This window comes from Somniosus microcephalus, chromosome 15, assembly GCF_052327205.1.
Source record: "Somniosus microcephalus isolate GS21.2 chromosome 15, FLI_Smic_1.0, whole genome shotgun sequence".
Classification (NCBI taxonomy): domain Eukaryota; kingdom Metazoa; phylum Chordata; class Chondrichthyes; order Squaliformes; family Somniosidae; genus Somniosus; species Somniosus microcephalus.
In genome coordinates, this window is record NC_141001.1 from 52,949,472 (window position 1) to 52,972,593 (window position 23,122).

The window sequence follows — 23,122 nt, forward strand, 5'->3', positions numbered from 1 at the left end:
TGATCTAAAACCAACTTCTTGGAATTGTATATAAGCTCGGCACGTACTACAATCGAGGAGAAGGTGCTCTCGCAGACCGTGTGGTTGCAGACGCTTCTCCCAGAGCTCTGTCATTTAGTAAAGTTGTCTCTCTTACTCAAAGTCTAGTTTCCGAGGAATCATTTTTCCTACAACAAAGCTCATTTAGCACTCTCTCCCTTAACTTGGGTGGAATCACAACTCGGGATCCACACATCACTGTCCCCTGGCATACTGACAGCTGTTCTCTTCTGGATGAGAATGCTGGCAACAGTGAGTCGCCATGTGTTGGCCATCCCCTCACCGTCAAATCATATACCCGAGACAGTGTCGGATCATTGCGGGTCTCCTTCTCTATATCCGTGTTCGTTACTGGCAATCGTTCAATTATTGACGAATAAAATATCTCGATAGGCTCCACTGCTGGTGCTTCCTCCACAGTAGGCAGTGGCAGGCGTGATAGCCCATCAGCGTTTCCATGCTGTTTCGTGCCTTTATATTCTATTTCATATTGATTCGCCCCTAGAAACAGGGACCATCTTTGTAACCGTTGTGCAGTCATCACTGGAACGCGCTTCTTAGGATTAAAGATGGAGACAAGTGGTTGGTGGTCAGTCAGCAAGGTGAACTTCTGCCCATGCAGATAGTGGTTGATTTTTTTTACTCCCCATACCAGGCTGAGGGCCTCCCTGTCAAACTGGGCGTAGTTGCGCTCGGCTGAGATTAGTGACCGAGACGCAAAGGCTACTGGCCTCTCCAACCCGTCTGGGAATTTGTGCGACAGCACCGCTCCAATACCATAGGGTGATGCATCACATGCCAAACGAATTGGTAGTGCTGGGTTGAAATGGGCCAACACCTCTTTTGATGTGATCAATTCTTTACACTTCTGGAAAGCTCATCTACGTTCGTCATTCCACTTCCATGGTACCCCTGTTTGCAGTAGGGTGTTCAGTGGGTGTAGTACCATGGACAAATTTGGTAAGAACTTATGGTAGTAGTTTACCAGCCCGAGGAACGACCTCAGTTGTGACACATTTTCCAGTGCTGGAGCCTTGACTACTGCCTCAATCTTTTCAGGGGACTTATGTAACCCCTCTTCATCGATGACGTGGCCACAATACGAGATCTGCTTCTGGAAAAACTCGCACTTGTGGCGATTAGCTCGTAGCCCATATTCCTTTAATCTGGTGAGCACCTTCTCCAAGTTGGCGAGGTGATCACTGTCATTTTCGCCCGTGACCAGGATGTCGTCCAAATAACACTGGGTCCCTGGAATCCCTTGCAGGACTTGATCCATTGCCCTTTGCCAAATAGCTGGAGCCGATGCTACCCCGAACACCAGCTGGTTGTATTGATAGAGACCTTTATGAGTGTTGATCGTGAGGTATTGTTTTGAGGCTTCTTCTACCTCCATTTGCAAGTACGCCTGGGCTAGATCAATTTTGATGAAGCGTTTACCTCCAGATAGCGAGGCGAAAATATCCTCAATTCGTGGAAGCGGATATTGTACCGTGTGAAGGACTGGGTTCATTGTCACCTTAAAATCCCCACAGATGCGGACCTTCTTTGGTTCCCCAGGCGTATTACTCAACGACCTCTTCATTACAGGAACGATGGGTGTAGCCCACTCGCTCCAGTCTACTTTGGACAGTACTCCTGAACGTTCCAACCCTTCCAGCTCTGCTTCGACGGCTGGTCTGATCGCATAAGGCACTGGTCTGGCCTTAAGAAACTTGGGGCTTGCATTTTCCTCTATTTTAATCGTTGCTGTTATGCCTTTTAGTGTTCCGAGTCCCTCCTGGAACACTTCTTTTGCGTCAGTTAGCATTTTTGACAGTCGTCCAGGTGTGACGTCGTCATCCTTTTTGGCCTCAACCTTCAGTGCCTGTATGGAATGCGGCTGTTTCGTGTGATACTGCCATACTGAAAGCCTTGTCCAGCGTAAGATCCTTTTCTGATAGAAGCCGTTTCTGGGTTCCTTCACTTTGAAGCTGATGCGCCATCAATTACTCAAAAGACTGAAGTTGAGCGAGTAACAATCAGGCTTTTATTAACTAAAGAATGAAGGTCTTGTCTCGAGTGGTCGACCCGTCCAGAATACTAAGGGACTGGGAGGTAGTCACTTATATACCTGGAATAGTGGGAGGAGTCAGCCGAGGCATGTCCAGACCTGTACCTAGTGGAATACACATACAGACACAGACAGGTATGACAGTGGTTTACCACATTCACCCCTTGTTTAAAAATGAGTCCGGCGGGGTGAAGTGTATTTAAAAGTTCGTGTATTGGAGTCTCTCCGGAGGTCTTGTCTGCCGCTGTGATCGACGTGGCGACGGCAGGGGTGGTGGAGCTTCCGGCGTCGCGTCCCGTGTAGGCTGGGGCCCTGGAGTGTAGTCCTCATGGGTGACGGTCCAAGGCGAGCCGGCTGCTGGGGTTGGATATCGGGTCGTGGGGGGGGGTGGTAATGGGTAGTGGGTTACAGCGGTCCCCGAGGGTGCGAGGTCTCGTATGGAGACTGTGTCCTCCCGCCCGTCCGGGTACGCAATGTAAGCGTACTGGGGGTTGGCGTGGAGGAGGTCGACCCTCTCGACCAGGGGGTCCGTTTTATTGGCCCTCACGTGTCTTCTCAGTAGTACCGGCCCTGGGGACGTCAGCCATGGCGGTAACGATGTCCCCGATGTGGACTTCCTTGGGAAGACAAACATTTTCTCGTGAGGGGTGGCATTGGTGGCAGTGCAGAGAAGTGACCGAATCGAGTGGAGCGCATCGGGGAGCACCTCCTGCCAGCGGGAGGTCGGAAGGCCCCTAGACTTTAAGGCTAGTAGGGCAGCCTTCCAAACAGTTGCATTCTCTCTTTCCACCTGTCCGTTCCCCCGGGGGTTGTAACTGGTGGTCCTGCTTGTGGCAATACCCCTAGCGAGCAGGTACTGGCGGAGTTCGTCGCTCATAAACGATGAGCCCCGGTCGCTATGGATATAGCTGGGGAAACCGAACAGGGTGAAGAGGCTGTTCAGACATTTAATGACCGTGGCACTGGTCATGTCCGGGCAGGGGAAAGCGAACGGGAACCGGGAGTACTCGTCAATGATGTTGAGGAAGTACACATTGCGGTCGGAGGAGGGGAGAGGCCCTTTAAAATCGACGCTCAGGCGTTCGAAAGGGCGAGTGGCTTTTATCAGGTGGGCTCTGTCTGGTCTATAAAAGTGCGGTTTGCACTCAGCGCAGACTTGGCAGTTCTTGGTCATGGTCCTGACCTCCTCAATGGAGTAAGGCAGGTTGCGGGCCTTGATGAAGTGGAAGAACCTGGTGACCCCCGGGTGGCAGAGGTCATTGTGGAGGGCCCTCAGCCTATCGATCTGCGCGCTGGCGCAGGTGCCACGCGATAGGGCATCTGGGGGTTCATTGAGCTTCCCAGGCCGGTACAAGATCTCGTAATTGTAGGTGGAAAGTTCGATTCTCCACCTCAAGATCTTGTCATTTTTGATTTTGCCCCTCTGCTTGTTGTTGAACATAAAAGCAACTGAACGCTGGTCAGTGAGCAGGGTAAATCGTTTTCCGGCCAGGTAGTGCCTCCAATGACGCACAGCCTCCACGATAGCCTGGGCCTCCTTCTCGACCGCGGAGTGTCTGGTCTCCGGGCCCTGGAGGGTTCGTGAGAAGAATGCCACAGGTCTCCCCGCCTGATTAAGGGTGGCGGCCAGAGCGAAGTCGGACGCATCGCTTTCCACCTGGAAGGGGATGGATTCGTCCACTGCGTGCATGGTGGCTTTGGCAATGTCTTCCTTGATACGGTGGAAGGCTAAGCGGGCCTCTGCCGTCACGGGAAAAGAGGTGGACTTGATCAGCGGACGGGCTTTGTCTGCATAGTAGGGGACCCACTGAGCGTAGTAGGAAAAAAACCCTAGGCACCTCTTCAGAGCTTTTAGGCAGTGGGGCAGTGGGAGTTCCATAAGGGGACGCATCCGGTCCGGGTCGGGACCGATGACCCCGTGTTCTACAACACAGCCAAGGATGGCGAGGCGGTCTGTGCGGAATATGCACTTCTCCTTGTTATATGTCAGGTTCAGGAGTTGGGCGGTGCGGAGGAATTTCTCGAGGTTTGCGTCATGGTCCTGCAAGTCATGGCCGCAGATGGTCACATTATCTAGGTAAGGGAAAGTGGCCTGCAGCTCGTTTTGATCGACCATCCGGTCCATCTCCCTTTGGAAGACGGAGACCCCGTTGGTAACGCCGAAGGGAACCCTAAGGAAGTGATAGAGGCGGCCGTTTGCCTCAAAAGCAGTATACTGGCGGTCTTCAGGGCTGATGGGGAGCTGGTGGTACGCTGATTTCAGGTCAATGGTCGAAAAGACGCGGTACTGCGCGATCTGGTTGACCATGTCAGCTATGCGGGGGAGTGGGTAGGCGTCCAGCAGGGTGTAGCGGTTTATTGTTTGGCTGTAGTCGATGACCAGGCGTTGTTTCTCGCCGGTCTTAACGACTACAACCTGGGCTCGCCAGGGGCTGGAGCTGCCCTCAATAATCCCCTCCTTCAGGAGCCGTTCCACTTCGGTTTTGATGAAAACCCTGTCCCCGGCACTGTATCGCCTGCTCTTTGTGGCGATGGGCTTACAGTCAGGGGTGAGGTTAGCAAACAGTGGGGGGGGTGGGACTCTGAGTGTGGAGAGGTTGCATCTAGTGCGCGGCGGGCAATTTGGAGGCTGCTGGCTGCGGACTGTGAGTGGGGGGAGGGGGCCACCGTACGCCATCGTAACGCTTTTGAGGTGGCACTGGAAATCCAACCCCAGTAGAACGGCAGCGCAGAGGTCGGGCAGGACCAGGAGTTTAAAATTATTGAACACAGTCCCGTCTACTACTAGTGTCACCACGCAGTAGCCGCCAATGTCCGCTGACTGGGACTCGGAGGCCATAGAAATCCGCTGGTGCGCAGGCAGGACTGGGAGAGAGCAACGCCGCACCGTGTCGGGGTGGATGAAGCTCTCTGTGCTCCCGGAGTCAAAAAGGCAGTTTATTGCATGGCCGTTTACCTTAACGTCCATTTTGGACCGAGCTAACTGGTGCGGTCTCGTTTGGTCCAGCGTCACAGAGGCCAGCGTAGGGGTCGGTGTGTCGCTGCGAGTATCAGATGGGTGGGGGTTGGCGGTCTGCTGCGTCCCGGCTGGTGTCCAAGATGGCGGCGCCCATGATTCCCATGTGGCTGGAGTCGTCCAAGATGGCTGCTGCTGCGGTGGTTCGCACATGGCTGGGGAGGCCCAAGATGGCGGCTCGCACGGCCCACACGCGGCGCTGCTGGCGTTCGGGGTGGCTTTGGCCTTGCAGACGCTGGCGTAGTGTCCCTTTTTCCCGCAGCCCGAGCAGGTTGCATTCTTCGCCGGGCAGCGCGCTCTGGGGTGTTTGGCCTGGCCACAGAAGTAGCATTTCTGGCCTTGGGATACTGCTGTCTGGCTTTGGGACACTGCTGCGGTAGTTGGGCCGTTGTTGGGCTGTGGCTGGGGTGGCACGGTGCTATGGGGCTGTCCTACCGTGTCCCAGGTTGTCGTTCCCCGCGGCGTCCACGGTGCAGAGGAGTAGGCATCCATGCCCCGGAAGGCTGCGTCCAGCGTTAGTGCGATGTCGGAGGCTTTGTCGAGGGTGAGGTCACTCTGCTCCAGCAGTCGCTGTCGGGTGTAGTTGGACCTGTGGCCCGCTACGAAGGCATCCCGGATCAGTTCCTCCGTGTACTTAGCGGGCGTTACCGCCTTACACCCACAGGCCCGGCCAAGCACGGACAGTGCTTGGAGGTATTCCTCAGTCGATTCCCCAGGTTGTTGCTTGCGACTCCCCAGAAGGTGCCTAGCGTATACTTCGTTCACAGGGCGCGTGTACTGGGTCTTGAGGAGCTGGAGGGCGGCTGTGTACGAGGTCGCATCCCGGATGACTGAGTACACTCGGTGGTTCACCTTGGAGATCAGGACAGACAGTTTGTCCGCATCCGTTTCGACCGCAGTGGAGGCAGTCAGGAATGTCTCGAAGCACGTAAGCCAGTGAGCAAACTTGGTGGAAGCGTCCGCTTCCCGACTGTCCAGGTCCAGGCATGCTGGTGTGAGGATCTTCTCCATTATAAAAAATTTAGTTAATAAAATTGATGCGCCATCAATTACTCAAAAGACTGAAGTTGAGCGAGTAACAATCAGGCTTTTATTAACTAAAGAATGAAGGTCTTGTCTCGAGTGGTCGACCCGTCCAGAATACTAAGGGACTGGGAGGTAGTCACTTATATACCTGGAATAGTGGGAGGAGTCAGCCGAGGCATGTCCAGACCTGTACCTAGTGGAATACACATACAGACACAGACAGGTATGACAGTGGTTTACCACAGAAGCCCACACACAAACTTGTCCCTTAACGTATCTGCTAGTCCCACTCCAAACTGGCAGTGTTTCGATAGCTTGCGCAGTTCCGTTAAGTACTCAGCATTGCTTTCGTCTTTGTGTTGGTTCCTTTTATGGAACTTAAATCGTTCTGCTATCAGCAGTGGTGTGGGGTTTAAGTGGTCCTGTAGGATTTCTACTATGCTTTTGAAATTCTTATTCACAGGCTTCTCTGGGGTTATTAGGTTTCGCAGTAACCCATAAGTTTTTGCACCCATGGAATTTAACAAAACCAGTGCTTTCCTAGCATCTGGCACTTCATTCGCCCTGCAGTACACCTCAATACGTTCCACATATATCGCCCAATCTTCGACTTCATTGTCGAACGTAGAGATACTGCCACTCTTCGGCATCCCTGGGTGTGATTTAACTGTCAAAAATGGCATCTCCCGCGCTTTCCTTTCTTCCCGCGCTCGCCCTTCTTCTCCACTGCCGCTTCTAAAAATGGCGTCTCCCGCACTCTTTCTTCTTCTCTGCGGCTCAATGGTGTCTCCCGCGCTCTCCCTTCTTCTCCCCGCGGACACAGTTCAGCCCTTGAGCCCTGGCTGTGCTCTGCGCATTTTTTTTCTCTGCGCCTTTCCCGTTTCCGCCGCTCGGTCCTGAACCCGGCTGCTGCTTTACCCTCTCTCCGTTTTGTTTTTCCTCGACGCTGCTCGGTTTTCAACCCCCGGCTGCGCCCTGTGTGCTTCACCCTCTATCTTACCCCGTCGAAGCTGCTCGGCTTTTTCTCTGCCGTCGGTCGGCTCCAGCCGCCACTGTCCGGGAAGGGTCTGCGCTGTACCTGTCGTCAGTCTGTTGCTGATCATCGTGGCTGGGGAACCAAGCCCGGCTCTCCACAGCTTCCCCTGCGATGTTCACTCTCTGCCGGACGACTGGGCGGTTGCTCGTGGTCGACGCCCGTGTTTCTGGCCTCGACTTTCTTCCACCGCCCTCCCGGAGCAAATCCTCGAAGGGAAATGCAGAGTTGCAGGTAGATTCGAATCGACACTCGTCGCCACTGTTAGATCCGTGATTCTGAGAGTATGATGTTTTTCAATAACCACACGGATGCTGTAACTTAACAATCAACAGGTATTTACTGGAGTAGGGTAGTCTCAAGACTGGGGGTACAGAGGCATGCTCAAGGCTTATATACAGGTGTGGTCACTGCCGGTACTACAGTATACAGGAGCTGTAAAAGTAGTTCCCTCTTAAAGGTACATACACTACAATTATAATGTGTGAAAATTATATTGAAATGGGCACAATTCCTCAATGTTCTCATAGGAATGTACAATGCACTTAGCTCCCATTTGAAATGACATGTTCTGGGCTGTTCATTTCTCATTGTTGCATGCTAAATTCTTTAAATGTGTAGTAGATTACATTTTAAATGTTTGGAGGTGGTGAATCGATCTGGGAATGTCCTCTGCTGGGAGAGTCCAGAACAAGGGGGCATAATCTTAAAATTACAGCTAGGCTGTTCAAGGGTGATGTCAGGAAGCACAAAGGGTAGTGGTAATCTGGAACTCTCTCACTCAAAAAGCTGCTAAGGCTAGGACAATTGAGAATTTCAAAACTGAGATTGATAGATTTTTGTTGGGTAAGGGTATGGAATCAAGTTGAGTAGATGGAGTTGAGGTACAGATTAGCCATGATCTAATGAACAGAGGAACGGGCTCGAGAGGCTGAATGGCCTACTCCTGTTCCTATGCAAGTACTGTCTGCTGCAACTGCACAGACAAATTTCAGCAGAAGGATGGCACTACCAAGGTCACCACAACCCACAACTTATATACCTCAGGCCCATTGTAAGCTACCTCGGGTGCATCAGCAACATGAGTCAATCCACAGTGCATAGATCCATCGAGCAGCTGTTGGCCAGAGTAAACACATTGTCACTTTCCCCATGGAAAACTTTAATTTTTTCACAATGCAGAATTACCTAAAGTTCAAAGTATTACTGTTGCCACCCGTGTGCCTACACACAATCCCATGGCCTTCCATGGCAGTGGAGAAAAGGAACCTGGGGTTTCTTTGCTCTGCAGCAAAACTAGAGGCCATCAGTCTAAGATAGTCACCAAGAAAGCAAATAGGGAATTCAGAAGAAACTTCAGAAGAGACAGGCGACTGTCTGTGTGGAGTTTGCACATTCTCCCCGTGTTTGCGTGGGTTTCCTCCGGGTGCTCCGGTTTCCTCCCACAGTCCAAAGATGTGCGAGTTAGGTTGATTGGCTATGATAAATTGACCCTTAGTGTTAGGGGGATTAAATACGTGGGGTTACGGGGATAGGGTGGGATATGTGTTGGTGTAGGGGTTATGGGGATCGGGTGGGATATGTGTCGGTGCAGGCTCGATGGGCCGAAATGGCCTCTATCTGCACTGTGGGGTTTCTGTGATTCTGTGATTCTTTACCCAGAGAGTGGTGAGAATGTGGAACTCGATACCAGAGGGAGTGGTTGAAGCAAATAGTATAGATGCATTTAAGGGGAAGCTGTTGTGTATGCACCTTTAAGGGAATAACTGGTTTTAGACTGCAGTACCAGCAGTGACCACCCCTGTATAAAAGGCCCTAGCAGGCTTCTGTATTTCAGTCTGACGTTGCCTCCTGTTCAGTAAAGTATCTGTTAAACTGTTCTCCCGAAGTCCGTGTATTATTGAGGCGCGGACTTTACAGTGGCGACGAGTAAGTTCAAACTCACCTGCAGTGTGGCACCATCTCACAGGGATCTCGCCCTGAGAGGAGGGTTCTGGAAGGTCGTAGTCTGAGCAACGGGCGTCGACCGAGGGCAACCGCCCAAAGAATTCATCGGTGTTCGGAGAATTGCGGGAGAGACTGTGGAGAGCTGTGCTTGGCTCCCCAGCTAAGGTGTTCCAGCAAATCGTGCTGGTAGCAGGTAGCGCGCTGACCCTTCCGGACTGCGGTGGGCTCAAGCTCGATCGAGCGGCTCTACAAAACGGGCCGCGCAGCGTTGCCGGGAAAAGAAAACAAGAGAGAGGGTGGAGCGCACAGGGCGCGGTCGGTGCTCAAAAACAGGGCAGCGGAGAGAAACTAAACGGGAGGAAGGAAAGCGGGACGCGCCGAAGCTGCGGGTCGCCGCCATTACCCCGTAGAACGCTAGGAGCAGCGTGGCAGCAAGGGGAAGAAGCAAAAGCGCGGGAGGCACCATTTTATCCCGTTGGGGAAGAAGCAAAAGCGCGGGAGGCGCCATTTTATTCCATTGGGGAAGAAGCAAAAGCGCGGGAGGCGCCATTTTAAATCACCCAAGATGCCGAAAAGTGGCAGTATCACTGCTTTCGACAACGAGGTAGAAGACTGGACCACGTATGTGGAAAGAATTGAAGTGTACTGCAAGGTAAATGAGCTGGCCGATGGAAAGAGGGCGTCGGTATTATTAAATCTGATGGGTGCGAGTACGTACGGCCTATTGCGGAATTTAATTACCCCAGCTAAACCAATGGAGAAAAGTTTTGAGGAGATTGTTCATATCTTACAGGAACACCTAAGCCCTACACCACTGCTGATAGCAGAAAGATTCAAGTTCCATAAAAGAAACCAGCACAAAGATGAGAGCAATGCTGACTATCTTACGGAACTACGCAAGTTATCGAAGCACTGCCAGTTCGGAGCAGGACTGGCAGACACCTTACGGGATAAGTTTGTCTGCGGGCTCCAGAGTGAAGGAACCCAGAAACGACTACTTTCAAAAAAGGACCTGACGCCAGAACAGGCTTTCAGCATGGCAGTATCCTACGAAGCAGCAGCACGGGGAGCTGCGGAAATACAACAGAAACCACAAGAATACAGCACTAACGAAATGGTGTATGGAGCAGAAAAGTGCTATCGCTGCGGCAGAACAACCCATGAGCAGAAGGACTGCCGGTTTAAAGGCAAAATATGCAGGCAATGCGGAAAAATGGGACATATAGCAAGAGTCTGCAGGTCGGGAAAGAAAACCAACATGACAAGAACTACTAAGGAACAGTACAGGAAAGTAAAGAAACTGACAGACAGTAGTTCAGAAGATCAGGAGAGTGATAAGGACTCCGGGAGCAGGAGACTAAGTTGTTTAAAGTTACACAATGTGATCGCAAAGGAAGATCACCGAACCATTTGGGTCACCCTCATAGAAACATAGAAGATAGGAGCAGGAGTAGGCCATTCGAGCCTGCTCCACCATTCAACGAGATCATGGCTGATCATCCAAACCCTAGCACCCGGTCCCTACACCGACAGCCATCCCACCCAAGCCCTATCCCCGTAACCCCACGTATTTAATCCCCCCTAACACTAAGGGCCAATTTTTATCATGGCCAATCAATCTAACCCGCACATCTTTGGACTGTGGGAGGAAACCGGAGCACCCGGAGGAAACCCACGCAAACACGGGGAGAATGTGCAAACTCCACACAGTCACCCGAGGCTGGATTTGAACCCAGGTCCCTGGCGCTGTGAGGCAACAGTGCTAACCACTATGCCACCGTGCCTACTCATGATAGCAGGGTCCCCAGTAAAGATGGAATTGGACACAGGATCAGCCCTAACTGTCATGAATCGACGAGACTATGAGCAGCTATTCTCACACATACCCTTAAAGGACACGTCCATTGTATTGAAGACATACACGGGGCAAAAGGTCTACCCCAGAGGAAAAATAAGGGTGCCAGTTGAATACAATGGAAAGGAAACACAGAAACTATACATGTATATACTACGAGATGGAGGACCACCATTATTGGGACGTGAATGGGTCTGAAAAATACAATTGGATTGGCATTCCATTCTGGCGCTAACTGTGACTGGTAAAAAGGATGATGACGTCACACCTGGACGACTGTCAAAAATTCTATCTGACGCGGAAGCGGTGTTCCAACAAGGACTTGGGACTCTAAAAGGAGTAATGGCAACCATAAAGATTGAGGATAACGCAACCCCAAAATTAGTCAAGGCCAGACCGGTGCCATACGCGATCCGCCCAGCCGTTGAAGCTGAACTGGAGAGTCTGGAGCGTTCAGGGGTGCTGTCTAAGGTGGACTGGAGCGAGTGGGCCACACCCATCGTTCCTGTAATGAAGAAAGCATTGAGCAGCACGCCTGGGGAGCCAAGGAAGGTTCGCATCTGTGGGGACTTCAAGGTGACTGTGAACCCAGTCCTGCACACAGTACAGTATCCACTTCCGCGGAGAAGATATTTTCGCCTCACTATCTGGAGGGAAACGTTTTACAAAGATTGATCTTGCTCAAGCGTATCTACAAATGGAGCTGGAAGAAGCATCTAGGAAATACCTCACGATAAACACTCACAAAGGCCTTTACCAGTACAATCGACTGGTATTCGGGGTAGCATCGGCCCCGGCTATTTGGCAGAGGGCAATGGAACAAGTCCTGCAAGGGATCCCGGGAACCCAGTGTTATTTGGACGACATCCTGGTTGCGGGCGAAAATGACAATGAACACCTTGCCAACCTGGAACAAGTGCTCACGAGATTGCAGGAATATGGGCTACGAGCCAGCCGCCCCAAATGCGAGTTCTTCAGGAGACAAATCTCGTATTGTGGCCACATGATTGATGAGGAAGGGTTGCATAAGTCGCCGGACAAGATTGAGGCTGTAGTCAAGGCTCCAGCACCGGAAAATGTGTCGCAACTGAGGTCGTTCCTCGGGTTGGTGAACTACTACCATAAGTTCTTGACGAATTTATCTACAATTCTGCACCCACTGAACGCCCTGCTTCAAACTGGTGTAACATGGAAATGGAGTGATGAGTGTAAGCGTGCCTTTCAGGAATGTAAATGCCTAATCACTTCCAAAGAAGTATTGGCCCACTACAACCCAACACTACTGATTCGGTTGGCATGTGATGCGTCACCTTATGGCATTGGAGCGGTGCTGTCACACAAATTCCGTGATCGTTCAGAGAGGCCAATAGCCTTTGCATCACGCTCGCTAACCTCAGCCGAGCGTAACTACGCCCAGATTGACAGGGAGGCCCTCAGCCTGGTGTGGGGGGTGAAGAAGTTCAATCACTATCTGCACAGGCAGAAATTCATCCTACTGACTGATCATCAATCCCTGGTCTCAATTTTTAACCCAAAGAAGGGCGTTCCGGTGATGATGGCGCAACGGCTGCAAAGATGGTCACTTTTTCTAGGGGCACATCAGTATGACATAGAGTACAAAGGTACGAAACAGCATGGAAACGCTGATGGGCTGTCGCGCCTACCGTTGCCTACGGCGGAAGAAGCACCTGCAGTGGACCCTGTGGAGATATTCCATGCGACCATAGTCCAATGTTTGCCTGTTACAAACGCAAGTATTGAGAAGAAAACCCGAAATGACCTGACACTCTCTCGGGTCTATGATTTGATGGTGAAGGGATGGCCAGCACATGGCGACTCACTGTTGCCAGCATTCTCGCCAAGGAGAGAACAGCTGTCAGTGTGCCGGGGAACCTTGATGTGTGGATCCCGAGTGGTAATTCCACCCAAGTTGAGAGATAGAGTGCTCAATGAGCTTCACGAGGGTCATCTGGGAGGGGTAAAAATGAAGAGCCTAGCCAGGGCGTTTGTGTGGTGGCCGGGAATCGATAAAGAAATCGAGGATATGACCAAGAGATGCACAGGATGCCAGAAGGTCCAAAACACTCCACCACAGGCCCCGCTACATCCATGGGAGTGGCCCTCATCTCCATGGCAATGGGTACACATTGATTTCGCTGGTCCATTTATGGACTCAATGTTTCTAATCGCTGTGGACGCCCATTTGAAATGGCCAGAGGTCATTAAAATGTCCTCCACCACCACGGAGAAAACTATTGCAGTCCTAAGGACCATCTTCGCCAGGAATGGGTTGCCAGAACAGATTTGCTCCGACAATGGGCCACAGTTTGTGTCTGAGGATTTCCGGAGGTTCCTGAAGAATAATGGGGTGAAACATTACACATCTGCCCCATATCATCCAGCCACAAATGGATTGGCTGAGAGGTTTGTTCAGACCTTTAAAAAGGCCATAAAGGCAATGTATAATGACGACATACCACTACAACACAAGGTGGATAATTTCTTGTTTGCTTACCGGAATGCGACACATGCAGTAACCAACCAAACTCCAGCCGTGCTGTTTTTCAACCGGAGACTAAGATGTCGCTTGGATTTGCTCAAACCAAACATAAGACGAGATGTTGAGGATAAGCAGTTCCAGCACATAAATGAGAAGCCAACCAGGAGCTTCAAGATAGGGTAACCAGTCTTGGCCCGCGACTACCGAACAGAAAAATGGCAGCCAGGAACGATATGCACACAGCAGGGTCCACTAATGTACACAGTGGACGTTGGAGAGAGCATCGTGAGATGCCATGCTGACCAGATTCTAGAGTCACAGGAACAAGCCAAACCTATACCACAAGCATGTGCACCTGGTAATGAGCCCGAAGTACAGATTGCATCTACCTCAGAATCAGTGGTATTGGAAGCTGACGAACCAACCAATGACAATGAGCCAGAACCGACTCCACCGCAAGAACAGGATACTCGAGAAAGGCGCTATCCAGTCAGGATCAGGAAGCCTACTCAAAGACTGAACTTATAAATGACTATTTCAGTTGATGTATATAGTACCGAGGAAATTGTAATTGTAATTAGTTATTATTTAGTTGTTAAATGAATGCTATGTACTGTTTATCTAAAAGGGGAGGAATTGTTGTGTATGCACCTTTAAGGGAATAACTGGTTTTAGACTGCAGTACCGGCAGTGACCACCCCTGTATAAAAGGCCCTAGCAGGCTTCTGTATTTCAGTCTGACGTTGCCTCCTGTTCAGTAAAGTACCTGTTAAACTGTTCTCCCGAAGTCCGTGTATTATTGAGGCGTGGACTTTACAGAAGCTAGATAAGCATATGAAGGATAAGGGAATAAGAGGTTTATGCTGATAGGGTTAGATGAGAAAAGCCGGGAAGAGGCTCGAGTGAAGCATAAATACCGGCATGGACTGGTTGGGCGGAACAGCCTGTTTCTGTGCTGTATATTCTATGTAATCCTGGAGTAGTGGATGGTTTTGGCAGAGGCAACTGAGGCCCAATTGTGCTTCATGTGGTCCAGCTAGTTCTGGTGATGAAGGGCTAAACCAGTTGACTGTCAGATACACTCAGTACTTGATGGAGCAACATTGATGGCCAACAACCAGGCTGGGAGAGAATAAAGGTTTTACTGGGAGCAAGGGCATCAAAGATGGTGGTATGGGTTTACTTGAGCAAATCAACAGTTGCAGAAGTGTCATGGCAGTTCCTAATTCATATATGCACAAAGCTTTCAGCGCACAGGTACCACAACCTGAGCACTGGGATCAAAACATCTACCCTGTGATTCACTTTTTAAAATCCTGTACATGTGCCATTTATTTTTTTAACTCAGACAAAAATAGGAGCACAATACACACACATAAAAATCTTTGGTATGGGAAGATATAAAAACAGTGACCTATCTGTGTCTGTCTAGAGTACCTTCTTTGGGAGCTATAATAAAGCTGAATTATAGTCATGCAAAGACTGCTTTATATGGTTTCTGTACTAGAGGGAGACATAAACAATTATGGTGTAATCAGTGTTTGAGAAGAGCATTCTGCATGGTTTTCTCTGGGAAGCCATTCGAGGGCATGGACTAAAAAATTCATGTATACTTTATGAGCCAAGTGCCTATTGATGTGTCAGTGAATGGGATTGAATGTTTTGTGTAAATCCTGGAAGTTCCTGGTCTGGCTGACTTTCACTACAGTTATACAGTTTCATTACATAGTAACAAAGTGGTCCTTGTAGCTACAGTAACTCTGATTCTAAGATAAGTGGAGTGGCATTATCAGTTCTGGAGATATTACACCTTCAGCACAAAATAGAACTGCTGCCAGAGGGAAAAGCGGTCATCTTTTGTCTCAGTCCACCTACACATGTAGTATGGTTTTCCTTTGATGGCATGTACAGACTTTTTCCCAGCCATCAGGGAAGGTCTAGCAAGCAGAAGTGAAAGTCTAGATTTGTGACTTTCAAGCAACACCAAGAGTGCTGCAGAAGTGCGCCAGGGAGGGCATTTCATGTCACTCAGCAGAGCAGGAGCCTCCCAATATTTTTCACGCTCCCCTGATCTAAGAATTGATGGCATGCTCCCAACGCTGACTGGACAATGTGCTGATTGGTCCATGTGCTGGGAGTGTGGAGGCCAGGGAGGGACCTCAAGTTCAGGGCAGGAGAAATTAATTTTTTGAATTTATTGTTCTGCCTTCTGTTGACCCATGAGACTGCAAGGGTGCTGGGAGGATGGCTCCCTTCTTGGACAAAGCCCTGTAAGTCATGCAATGGAAAGTAGTCATTTTTGGTCGCAGGTGCGCCTGCCTCAAAAGGCATCTATCTGGGCTGTGCGGGAAGATGTAATGGAGCAGATCACTGTGGTCTCTGCTGTTAGGAGGTCCTAAATAAGTTCAACACTTGGAAGGAATTTGCATAGATAAGTGCCTGCTTTTTTCATCTCTTTATAGTATTCTGGCATAGTATGGCACAAATGCACACTTTCTCCTCAACAAGTTCCTGACTCACATAGAATGGTTACAGCACAGAAGGAGGCCATTTGGCCCATCAAGCCCATGCTGGCTTTCTGCAAGAGCACTTCAGCTAGTCCCACTCCCCTGCCCTTTCCTTGTAGCCCTGCAATTTTTTTTCCTCCAGGTACTTATACAATTCCCTTTTGAAAGCCATGATTCAGTCTGCTTCCACCACTCTTTCAGGCAGTGCATTCCAGTTCTTAAACACTCGCTGAGTAAAAATGTTTTTCCTCATGTTGCCTTTGGTTCTTTTGCCAATCACCTTAAATCTGTGTCCTCTGGTTCTCGACCCTTCCGCCAATGGGAACAGTTTCTCTCTATCTACTCTGTCTAGACCCCTCATGATTTTAAATACCTCCATCAAATCTCCTCTCAACCATCTCTGCTCTAAGGAGAACAACCCCAGCTTCTCTAGTCTATCCATGTAACTGAAGTCCCTCATCTCTGGAATCATTCTTGTAAATCTTTTCAGCACCCTCTCTAAGGCCTTCACATCCTTCCTAAAGTGTGGTGCCCAGGATTGGACACAGTACTCCAGTAGAGGCCCAACCAGTGTTTTATAAAGGTTCATCATAACTTCCTTGCTTTTGTACTCTATGGGCTCAATTTTCCAAGCCCTGAGGAGGCGGGCATTGAGGCAGGACAGCGCATAAAGTCAGAAAAATTGGGGGCGGGTGACAAACCCGCCCCCATCCCGCCTCCGTGCCCTTTTGCCAGGAGGCGGGAGGATGTGCAGCTTCAGGTCCCGTCTCCTGGAGGCGGGAAAGTCTTTTAATCCTTTTAACTGCCTGTTAATAGGTAGTTAACAGGCAGAAAAATGGGATTAGTGCCATTTTACCTTCACAGGTGAAGGCTTCCCGACCTCGGGGAACCCCGCCGGGTTGGAGGAGACACGGAGGAGGTCTGTGGCGGTCAGAGGCACCTGGAAGTAAGGTGTAGAGGTGATTGATGGGTGCAAGTGTGGAGTGGTAAATATGCAAGGTGAGTGATAAGTTTAAAAAGGTGTTCACTTACCTTTTATTACTTCTATAGCCTTTAGCCGTGCTGGATCGGGAGAGCGGATTTCCACCTTGTCAATTTCAGGTAATGGCTGATGGACCCTCCAATCCAACAGACATCTGAAATTTACTTTTTTACAATGTTCTTTCAGTCCTCATCACAAAAACTAATCAAATTAAAGAGAATGTCAGTGTTTGACAGCTTCACAGAGCTGTCAAACGCTGTCCTTTCTTCTTTCAAGAAGTCTTGACAGATAGCACGTCTGATGTTGACATGATGTCAGTGACTTCTTCCCTAATTGGCTTGCTGAGCCCGCCGGGCGGGCTTAACAAGCTCAATCAGGGGAAAATCCCTCTGAATGGTCAGGCGAGGATGGAGGCGGGACATTGACATGATAAGCAGCAGTCCCACCTCCATTGACAAAGTCCAGCCTTATGCCTCTATTTATGAAGCCCGGGATCCCATAAACTATTTTAACTGTTTTCTCAACCTGCCCTTCCACCTTCAATGATTTGTGCACACATACCCCCAGGTCTCTCTGTTCATGCACCCCCTTTAGGATTGTACCCTTTAGTTTATATTGCCTGTCCTCGTTCCTCCTACCAAAATGTATCACTTCACACTTTTCTGCGTTAAATTTCATCTGCCACATGTCCACGCATTTCACCAGCCTGTCTATGTTTTCTTGAAGTCTATCACTATCCTCCTCATCTTTAGAGACATTGAGGGGAAAATTGAGTTGCGCCCCTTTGGGGCACTAACTTCGCTAGCGCCCCGAAAAAGTTAGCGCCCCCGCGGCTGAAATTCATCGGTAGCGCCCCAAGAGTGAAGCGGGGCACTACTAGAAGTGTCCCGCCTCCCTCTTGGGGCGCTGAGAGGGAATATCGCGTCGCTACGTGCCGCAGTGCCACGTCGCGCCGCGGTACTGCAGGCCTTCCTCCCCTTCTTAAAGGGGAGGGGTCTTGCACAGCGCGACCCGGGGCCCAGCTGGGCCATCAAGGATTGGAATGCCGGAAAAGAGTCCGGCACTCAAGAGAAGTGCCGGGCTCATGGAGCGCAGCCGGCACTCCGTGGGGGTGCTGCAGAGGAGGCCGGGGACGGCAACGGGGGCAGGTGCTGGCAGGTGGCCAGCAACAATAATGGCCACCCGGCACCTCGCCTTTAATTAGCGCCACCCCGGCCGCAGGGAGGTCACCTTGACCCCGTCGGACATAGCGTCCGGCAGTAAGTCAGGGGACGCTACCGAAGATCGCGGCCGGCGGGCGAGCGGGACGCTGCGCACAGTGATGAAGTAATCGCCAGCGGTGCAGTGCCACAGGGCGTTAACGGTTACCGCCACTGCTAACCTCCTGCTGAATTTCACAGGATGGGTTGGCGGCGCTGTGCCCGGGCACTAGTTGCTTTGCGCCCCATTAGCGCCTTCTTAGGGCGCTAACGGGGCACAAAGCATCCAAATTTTTCCCCCATTGGTTCTTTGGTCTCTTTACCACTATTACTAAGCAGCCTATGTTTGTGCATGACATACCTTTCTCATTCCCAGGCAACCTCCCACTGGCAGTGTGAAGGGCCATAAAATACCCCAGCAAAATCCATATGCTCAGTGAGTCCTCTCCGGATAGCATAATTGTGCAGCATACCATACACAACTATAATTTTGGAGACCTTTTTGGGTTTCTATACAGTATACCCTAAACCTATTTAGACAGAAGAATCTTTATTTTAACAAGTCTTCTGTAAGCTCAATTTGTATCCTTATAGTGACATTTGTCTCAGTATATTTTCTTTCTGCTGTAGTCCTTGGATTGTAAACTGGTATCATCAGCCACGGCTCAAGAGTGTATCCTGGTTTGTCAGGCACATGCATCTAAGTGTCTTGAAATATGACGTGATTGCAGACTGGCATAGGATTAATGCATTATAGCAGCATCCAATGCACCTGACAACTAACTGCAGGATGTAATTCTGATAGCACAAGCAACCTGCACATTCATTAATATCATTGCTTGTTAGTCACATCGGTTCCATCAATGAATCCTTGCACTTTTACGAAGCCAGCTAAAAAGTGAAAAGCCCTCTCTTGATGATGATCATTCACCTTAGAAAAAATAATGAAGCCCGTGATCCCAGCAAACAATGTAGCATTGACCTGATTTGTGCAGCAGTGCATGGTAACCTGACTGATCTGACAGGTGTCGCCCATAGTGACTTGAGAGGAGCCAATGGCATACAGATTACAGGCAGGCTTGACTTTCACCACCACAAGCAAAGTAGTCTCATCCCGTGGACGAAGTTTGGAAGTCTGGCTGCAGAAGACATCAAAGTTCTTAGACTGCCTCCCCAGTGAAGCATAAGTAGCTCATTGGAAATGTCCTAGTAACTATGGTATAAACAGAAAATGCTGGAAATACTTAGCAGGTCAGGCAGCATCTGTGGAGAAGCAGAATTAACATTTCAGGTCCATCACCTTTCATCTGACAAAAGGCAATAGACCTGAAATGTTAACACTGTTTCTCCACAGATACTTTCTGATCTACTGAGTATTTCCAATATTTTGTGTTTATATTTCAGATTTCCAGCATTCGCAGTATTTTGTCTTTTGTACTAGTAACTGTGATGTTGTCTATACACCTGGTGCCTTGGGTAGGTGCAGGTCTTTTGAGCCCATCTCAGTGCCAGTGCACTTGCCTCTGCTCATGGCTATAGAAGACATCCTTATCCTTCAGTTCCCTGAGGGCAATAGAATTCCTCAAAAAAGAGTGCTGTTGCTATCTCAGTTAAACTCCCTTGAATTTAGATGTGGAAAAGAGCAATGGGGGAGAAATTTACTATTGCCCCATTTGGGGCGCTAATTTTTTAAAGTTCGAAAAGTTAGCGCCAGGTACTAACGATTTTAAACTTTTGAAAAATTCGCTGTTTGCACTCCAAGCAGGAAGTGGATGCTAAATCAAGCGCTCCACTTCCTTCTTGGAGCGCAATCGGCAGCAGGCGGGGTGGAGACTTCAGCAGCGCTGCACACTGGGCCGGGCAGCGCTGCCGCATTCAAAGACTCCTTCCCTCCCTTAAAGGGAAGGGCCATCGCTGCGGGCTCTGCAATATAAAAAGTACCTACCTGGACCACCAAGGCAGCTGCGATCCCACGCGATCAGCCCGGCACTCAAGCAGAGTGCCGAGCTGATCGATGATCGATCGCGGGCAGGAACCCGCGAAAAAATCTAGAACAGGAAAGGTTAAGTTTTTTTTTACTTACCTCGACCACCTCACCTTTAATCATCGCCCCGAAGCGGCTGGCCGCCCGGTGCACACCTCCTGCAGCTGTCGGTGTTTTCAACCGGCGCTGCTGTAGGGGGTGGAAGTCAATTTCGGGTCCGGGGCGCTACCGGGGCGATGTGCATGGCGATGACGTCACGATCTCCAGGCGAAGGAGATCGGGGTGCAACACTGTAGCACCGCCGCAAAACTCCTGCCGAATATGGCGGGAGTCGATGTCAGCGCTGTGCACGGTCGCAAAGCCATTTGTGCCCCATCAGCGCCCCCCCTGAGGTGCAAAGGAACCCAACTTCGCCCCCAATGCACCTAAAGAATTGCAAGAAAAGGAACCCAAACAAAAAAGTTCTGAATCACTGTCCAGTGACGTGCACAGTTTTAAGAAACTCAGGAAGATCTTTCTTTTGGCTGCACACCTGCTTTATTCACAATGATGTCATTGTGCAGTTGACAGTAGCCCACAGGAAATGTGTGATAAGGAGTCCAAAGGTCTAATGAAGCTTGCACACTGGAGCAGCGTAAGCCGTCTATTCCCCCATTGCCCAGTGCGAAAATATAAGGCAGCATTCTACTGATGAATTTTGAATGGTCAACCTCTTCTCCAGTTTTCACAACCATTCTCCTATCCATCACCTAGCATTAGCTTGCACCACTGGCATACAGCAGCAGAAAATATACCCTTAGATCAGCAGCCAGGTCCACATGTGAGGGTGTTATTGTCTTTGAAAAATTCGCTGTTTTTTTATTGGCGTCTTACTTCATTATTAATGAAAAGAGTAGAGTATTCATTACAGCTGTGTTAAGTAGTGATGATTGAGAGGACAGTAAGGCTGCAGACAGGCAGTTATGGCACTGTAATTCAATCACTCAGTGCTGTTGATATTATTAGCACCATCAGCAGAGCCTCGACTGAATTACAGCCTTAAGCACAATGTTCTTTCCAAAGGTATGTTTCTGATTTCTTTTTGCATTTTACAGTGTGCATGTAGGATATGGTGGCTTGATGTAGGTGAAAAATAGATGATGCTGAAAGCTGATTGAAAACTGGAATGTATTTGGCATCACATAGCCAGTGTGATACTATTACAGCTTTATTTTCAGCTGTGTTCGGTACATCTAACACCACACTATGATTTATTTATTCCACATGAGAGAATTAAACAGTGTCAAACAGGGCTGTAAAGCAGAATAACTCAATGGGCAGCTGCTGACATGCAAACTTTGCCCTACTCAACTTTGCTTCGCTTGTCTCAAACAATTCTGTAGCAAAGGACATTGTTGTGCTTTCTTTTACTTTCCCTCTAATTTTCTCTCTCATCTTTTTAAGGCAACAGCAGTTGTTGGATGCTCTCTGGGATCTTGTCAAAAATGTTTATTCTTCATGTAGGACCCCAGAAAATAACAGGCTATTTGCCCAAGAGAAGCATAGCAGCCAAACTTGATCCTGTGCTCACCTGACATACGTGCAACTTCCAACAGGAGGGCACTAGTAGGGGAATCTGGTAAATGTAACAGTGTTAAATAAATAGTCAGGAATTTAGCTTGAATGTAAACCAATGCAGAGAGAAAATTAAACCCCTGGGTATCTATTACTTCTACTTGTGAAGCAAATATGTTTGATGGACGCCTACCAATTTGTGAAATGAAAGATTGTATTAATTGATGGAAACAGTACTTACAGTTGTGTTCAGTGCTAGTCCAACTTCGTGAGTGAAACCAGTGCCTCTGTTAGACCTATTTGCTAATGCAGGCAGAAATTCATCCCCCTGTGTATCAATCAGAAATTTTTTTATTTTTTTATTTCAATTTTACATTTGAGGGATCTATTTCTAAGTGAAAAATTCAACAGTGCCGCTGACTAGGATTGTGTATGCAATGCCGGGTGATGCAACTTCACTCACAGCCCATGTCCCACAAAGTACAGATATGGTAATATATTGGTTACAATACTGGACTAGCAAATTCCGTCATGGCATGCTGTGAGAACTTATTCAATAAATCTGGTAAGTTGTGTGCTAGCACCATAAAGATAACCATGAAAGTTGTTGGATTGTTGTAAAAACCCAACTGGTTCACTGATGTCCTTCAGGGAATGGAACTGCCATCCATACACTCTGGCCTACACGCGAGTCTTGTGGTTGACTCCTAATGCCCTCTGACGTGGCCTAGCAAACCACTCAGTTGTATGAACAATTGCTATAAAAGAGAAAACCCACCACCACCTTTTCCAGGGCAACTATGGATTGGCAATAAATGTAGCCTTGCCAGCATCACCCACATCCCAAGAACAAATAAAAATAAAAAAGCTTATGTGACATCAATTCTTCAATTAGAAAAGCTAATGGAGAAGGCCATGTTAAAATGATATACCAATGATGCATGGAGTTCACAATAGCATTAGTAGACATGGGCATTTTAATATTTATAACTCAACAGCACTCCAGTGCATTGAGGGTGCAGTGCATTGAGGGTACAGTGCATTGTCCTTCAGGTGGGGCATTACACCAATGGACAGTAAAGATTCCCTGATAATATTCAAAGAAGAACAGGGAGTTATTCATTATCTCTAAACCATTAAAAGACAGACTCACCAGTCATTCGTCTAGGACTTTGCTGCGCTGTTTCTCGGACCTTGCTGCACACAAAATGGTTGTTGCATTTGCATACATCACAACAGTCACTACATTGCAAAAAGTAATTCGTTGTGGGTGAAGCATTTTGCGACATTTCAGCGATGCGATAAAATAAATAAGCGTCTGCACTCACAAGCATACAAATCTTTAAATAGGAAGTACATTCTACTTAATTGCCTGATAATCCTAAATGCAATGACAGGAGTTACCTGTACAGTGTACAGCAGGGCTC

General features: G+C 49.1%; 1 protein-coding gene across 1 annotated transcript in view; it reads right to left on the minus strand.

Moving 5' to 3' along the window:
- The window catches only part of saxo4 (stabilizer of axonemal microtubules 4), a 235,906-nt gene that overhangs the window by 132,968 nt on the left and 79,816 nt on the right, over positions 1-23,122 (minus strand). The window contains exon 9 of the mRNA XM_086007780.1: positions 21,937-22,023. Within this exon, the coding sequence (XP_085863906.1) occupies positions 21,937-22,023 (87 nt within the window). The remainder of the gene's footprint in view (positions 1-21,936; positions 22,024-23,122) is intronic.